At 45.9% G+C, this 4,479-nt stretch overlaps 1 protein-coding gene across 2 annotated transcripts in view; it reads right to left on the bottom strand.

Annotated features, from left to right (window-relative positions):
* proca (protein C (inactivator of coagulation factors Va and VIIIa), a) overlaps positions 1 to 3,448 on the bottom strand; it is an 8,105-nt gene extending 4,657 nt beyond the window's left edge. Inside the window, exons 1-3 of one of the 2 annotated variants that reach the window (XM_056597018.1) lie at positions 3,355 to 3,448; positions 2,597 to 2,779; positions 1,448 to 1,605 (exon numbers count right to left, since the gene is read on the bottom strand). In XM_056597018.1, coding sequence (XP_056452993.1) covers positions 1,448 to 1,605; positions 2,597 to 2,666 — 228 coding nt within the window. In that variant the 5' untranslated portion in view covers positions 2,667 to 2,779; positions 3,355 to 3,448. Of the gene's footprint in view, positions 1 to 1,447; positions 1,606 to 2,596; positions 2,780 to 3,232 lie in introns of both variants that reach the window. The other variant, XM_056597019.1, reaches the window with a different exon arrangement.
* Positions 3,449 to 4,479: the final 1,031 nt, after the last annotated feature.

The following is a 4,479-nucleotide window of genomic DNA, read 5'->3' as shown; positions in this document are numbered from 1 at the left end:
GAATAAATTATATTCTCGTCGTCATCGTCCTCAATGTTCTCCGGTTCAACCAAAGCTACCCCAGCCTTAGCTGCAATGTTGTGCAACATAGCTGTCACACATATCACAGCGCATGACTTGGCCAGCGAAAACTGGAGCCCTCCGCTGGACTTGTGAAGGCATCTAAAGCGAAACTTCCACCTCCCGATCGTGCGCTCAGGTTTAGGACCGCGGCGCGTATGTATGGAAAGCCAAGAAGGCCACAATCCGGACCTAGAATGGCGCGGTAAAAGTGCAAAACCGCACGGAAACCGTACGGAATCCGTACGGTTTCCGTACGGATTCCGTGCGGTTTTGCACTTTTACCGCGCCATTCTAGGTCCGGATTGTGGCCTTCTTGGCTTTCCATACATACGCGTCCGGTGGAATCCCGGTGTCACTGAATTCGGTATACTCTCAGAACTACGAGTGGGACCGACACACCTATATTGCTATTGCAATTTTATTCAGTCTCTCCAGACTAAACGTTCTTGTTTAAATGTTTAAAAATAAATGCGACTTATACACCGATGCGACGTATATATGTTTTTTTCCTCGTCATGGAGCATTTTTTGACTGATGCGACTAATACTCGGGAGCGACGTATAGTCCGGAAAATACGGTAGTCACTTTCTATCAAGAGTTGAGAGCAGTGTTTTCCAATCTCAGAGTAGGGACCCCACTTTCCCCGGCACCCTAATAATGTAAATGGATCATGGAAGATTTCTGACTGATAAGCTATCACGTTAGTTGATGATACATTTGGAAGGCCTCATAAGGTTGTGAGATGATATTTAAATGGAGTGCCTCATGATTCGTAGCCACAAGTGAACGTCTGCTCAAAGCTTAATAAACTACTACTCATCAGTAGTAGTAGAGGGAATTACTCCTAATAATATGACTCCTTCAAAATAGTACTTAGCATTGTGTAGCATGTTATCCTAGCTATGTTTGTTGCATACAGGGAATGGGTTAACCTATTGATTGTTTGTTCTTGGCAGTTGGTTCTTTGAACATCCTTTCTGATATATTGTTTCTCTTTCTTCTGACAAATCCACTTAGGTCGCTTTGGATAAAAGCGTCTGCTAAATGCCCTCAATGCAAAAGTAATCACTGAGCAAATCCCTTCATGAACTAATACTAATCACTTTATGAACCACTACTAATCACTAAATGAACTACTACTAATCACATAATGAACCACTACTAATCACTTTATGGACTACTACTAATCACTTAATGAACTACTGCTAATCACTTAATGAACGACTGCTAATCACGTAATGAACCACTACTAATCACTGAGGGAAGTATTCCTTACGTACATTGCTTATCACACAGAACTTGTGCACCACACATAACAGGGAGCTGAGTCGGGAAAGTGAGCCCAGGGGGTATACCACCTTAGGGGGTACCATGCCGGCCTCACCGTGGCCTCCTTGGTCCCGAAGATCTCCCGGGCCTCCTCGAAGTCACAGCGCTCCTCAATGCACTCCCGCTCCTTATTGGCCGGCTTCAGCTCCTCCAGCCAGCTGTTGGCCCTCTTGGACCGCAGAACCGTGTGGGCTTCAGGGCCACTGGAGAACACTGAGAGAACCACACGGAACCATGTGGACAACATGCAGAGCCACACGTACAGGAACATACAGGAAAATTGAGAACCACACATAGAGAAACATACAGGAACATGGAGAACCACACATACAGAACCACACATAGAGAAACAGACAGGAACATGAAGTAGCATGAATACAGAACTATACATGCAGAGCCACACGTATAGAACCATACAGAAACGAAGAACCATCCACACAGAACCACACATGCAGAACCATACATACAGGAACATGCAGAACCACACATGCAGATCCACACACACAAAACCACATAAGAATCATACATACCGGAACATACAGAACCATACATACAGGAACATGAGAACCACACAAGCAGAACCTATACAAAATATCCAGTCTGGGTAGAAGAGCTATGATAGAACAGGATGGTGCCGCGATGGATCCACCTCTCTACAAATTGAAGGAAAAGGCTTTGTCTCCACAGTCTGGCTCCTTCAAGACGGACCACTTGAAAAGGCTCTCACATATCGTTAGACTCATAGCATAATTGCCTATTTCATAATGATATCTAAACTAACTTTACTCTCCTCAGGCTGCTAATTCACTGTGCCCTCATTGGCTGTATCCTATGCCAATCAGAGTGCTTTCTACATTGCATGATCACTATCCGCCTAGGTCATCCCTTTCACTTGGGCACATAGGGGGTCATAAATATACGGCCTGTTGAGCCCTTTGATGATTAAGGGCTAGAAAAGTAAAATTGAATTGAATTGCATTAATCTAAAGTCTGCCGTGTGAGATGAGTGCATGACGGAAGAACGCGTTCAGAGCAGAACCAAGAGCGCTAAGGGGTTCAGTGTGAGGGGGTTCAGTGTGAGAGCAGGAGGAGGAGGAGGAGGAGGTGGAGGAGAGGGAGGAGGAGAGGGAGGAGGAGGAGGAAGAGGAGGAGGTGGAGTCAGGAGGAGGTGGAGGAGAAGGTCAGAGGAGCCGGCGGATCCTACCTGACATGCAGACCGCGGATGTGGAGCAGAGCGCTATGGCCACTGACACACAGAGGAGGAGTCTGGCCATGACATCAATCACCAGCTAGCCAATAGGACGCGGAGACGAGGCGAGTGTCCGCCAATGGAGATCTCTGCAGTGTTGCCCTTCTGCGTTTATTTTTACTCACGGTTGACTGTTAGCTGTGAATGGAATAGGCATTCCATCCACATTTTAATGACATTTGAATCGTGGTAGTACATCTAAGTGAAAATTCTAAAGGTGTTAGTACATCTAAGTGCAAATTTGAATCGTGTTTGCAACTAAGTACTGAACCAATAAGTACGGAACGTGTTTTTGATGACCAGATTCAAAATGAGTATTGAAGACCCAACTCGGATCTGATGCATTTAAATGTGAACGTGTGGTCATCAATAAATATATTGATTGCAGTATGGAGTATTTGAGTATGTAACATGAGACACAGACCTGGTACAAGTTACAAGGAAATCAGGTCAACGATAACGAAACAATCAAACTAAATCACATCCAAGACAAGGTTAATTTTGACATCTTGTTATCGGCGAAAACCCAAACGTGAGACAGAGCTGGCCCTCTCAGGGAGCCTTAACACACAGCAAGTCTACGCTACTGACCTTTGACCCTCAAGTGGCCCACCGCGGGACTAGTGCTAATGCTAGGGCTAGGTCTGGGTCCTAGGTCCTGGAGACAGAAGAAGAGCTCAGACCACAGGAGGAAGGGTCTTAAGACAACTTACGTGTGCTGGTGGCGTCCTGGTATCAGACTGCTGGTGTTTAGACTGTTGTTAATCACTAACCCGCCCTGTGTTTACTGAGAGTCCACAGTCTGTGTGTTCCCCACACACACACCCCTCAGCCCCATGGAGCCCACCAACACACACACACACACACACACACACACACACACACACACACACACACACACACACACACACACACACACACACACACACACACACACACACACACACACACACACACACACACACACACACACACACACACACACACACACACACACACAGGGCAGGTGATACAGGCGGTCTACCACCCCCTTCCCCCAGAGGGCGCCAGGGACCGCATTGGCGCGGCCGCACCCAACGCAAAGGGGGAAACAACGGTGGTGAGGAGGGCGATCAGATGCAGGTGAGCGGTATGAAAAGGGAAGCGGCGACTGTCTAACGAGAGAACGTGTGGGTCCAGTATAGGATCGCGGACCGGACCGTGATTTGCTCCCCGGATGGACCACTGCACCAGAGACCCGTCCCCGAGGAGGCCGACGGACGGATCGCCACATCCCAAGACCGGATAAAGCCAGGCTATATCCCCTCGAAACGTGTGTGCGGCAGCAAAGTCTGATCAGTCATACTAGTCAATAGCACTGCAGTCAATTAGGCCTATCCTTCTTTATGTTTTTAAACCACTGTAATCGAAATTATTTCTGTGTGTCTTTTTTATACAATAAAACATGCATTTTCTTCATGCATTATTTTCCCAGCTTATAGATTTTTCAAGAAGAAGTTTTTTTCTTCCCAAAATGAATTGATAACATTTATAGGTCCTATCACATTAAATAGATTAGGGTTCAAACTGACACCATAACATTCATGTGGGCTATGTGGGGTAGATAAGAACAAATCCAGTCTCTTTTATCAGCTGTAATACGTTTTAAAGCAAAAATATGACACATTGGAGTCGTTTTCCTCCTGCCAGAAAAGGATCTCAAGCCCTCTCTTGGTACTGAAATATTTTATATGCCTTAAAATGAGTTGATAGCATTCAGGAATATAATATTACATAGATGATATCCTATCCAGTGTCTATTACCAGCTGAAACACCTTTACATTGGCAAATTCACATT

The sequence above is a fragment of the Gadus chalcogrammus genome, chromosome 8 (assembly GCF_026213295.1).
Source record: "Gadus chalcogrammus isolate NIFS_2021 chromosome 8, NIFS_Gcha_1.0, whole genome shotgun sequence".
NCBI lineage: Eukaryota > Metazoa > Chordata > Actinopteri > Gadiformes > Gadidae > Gadus > Gadus chalcogrammus.
Note: the sequence above shows the minus strand (reverse complement) of the source record. Positions and strands in the feature narration are given on the sequence as shown.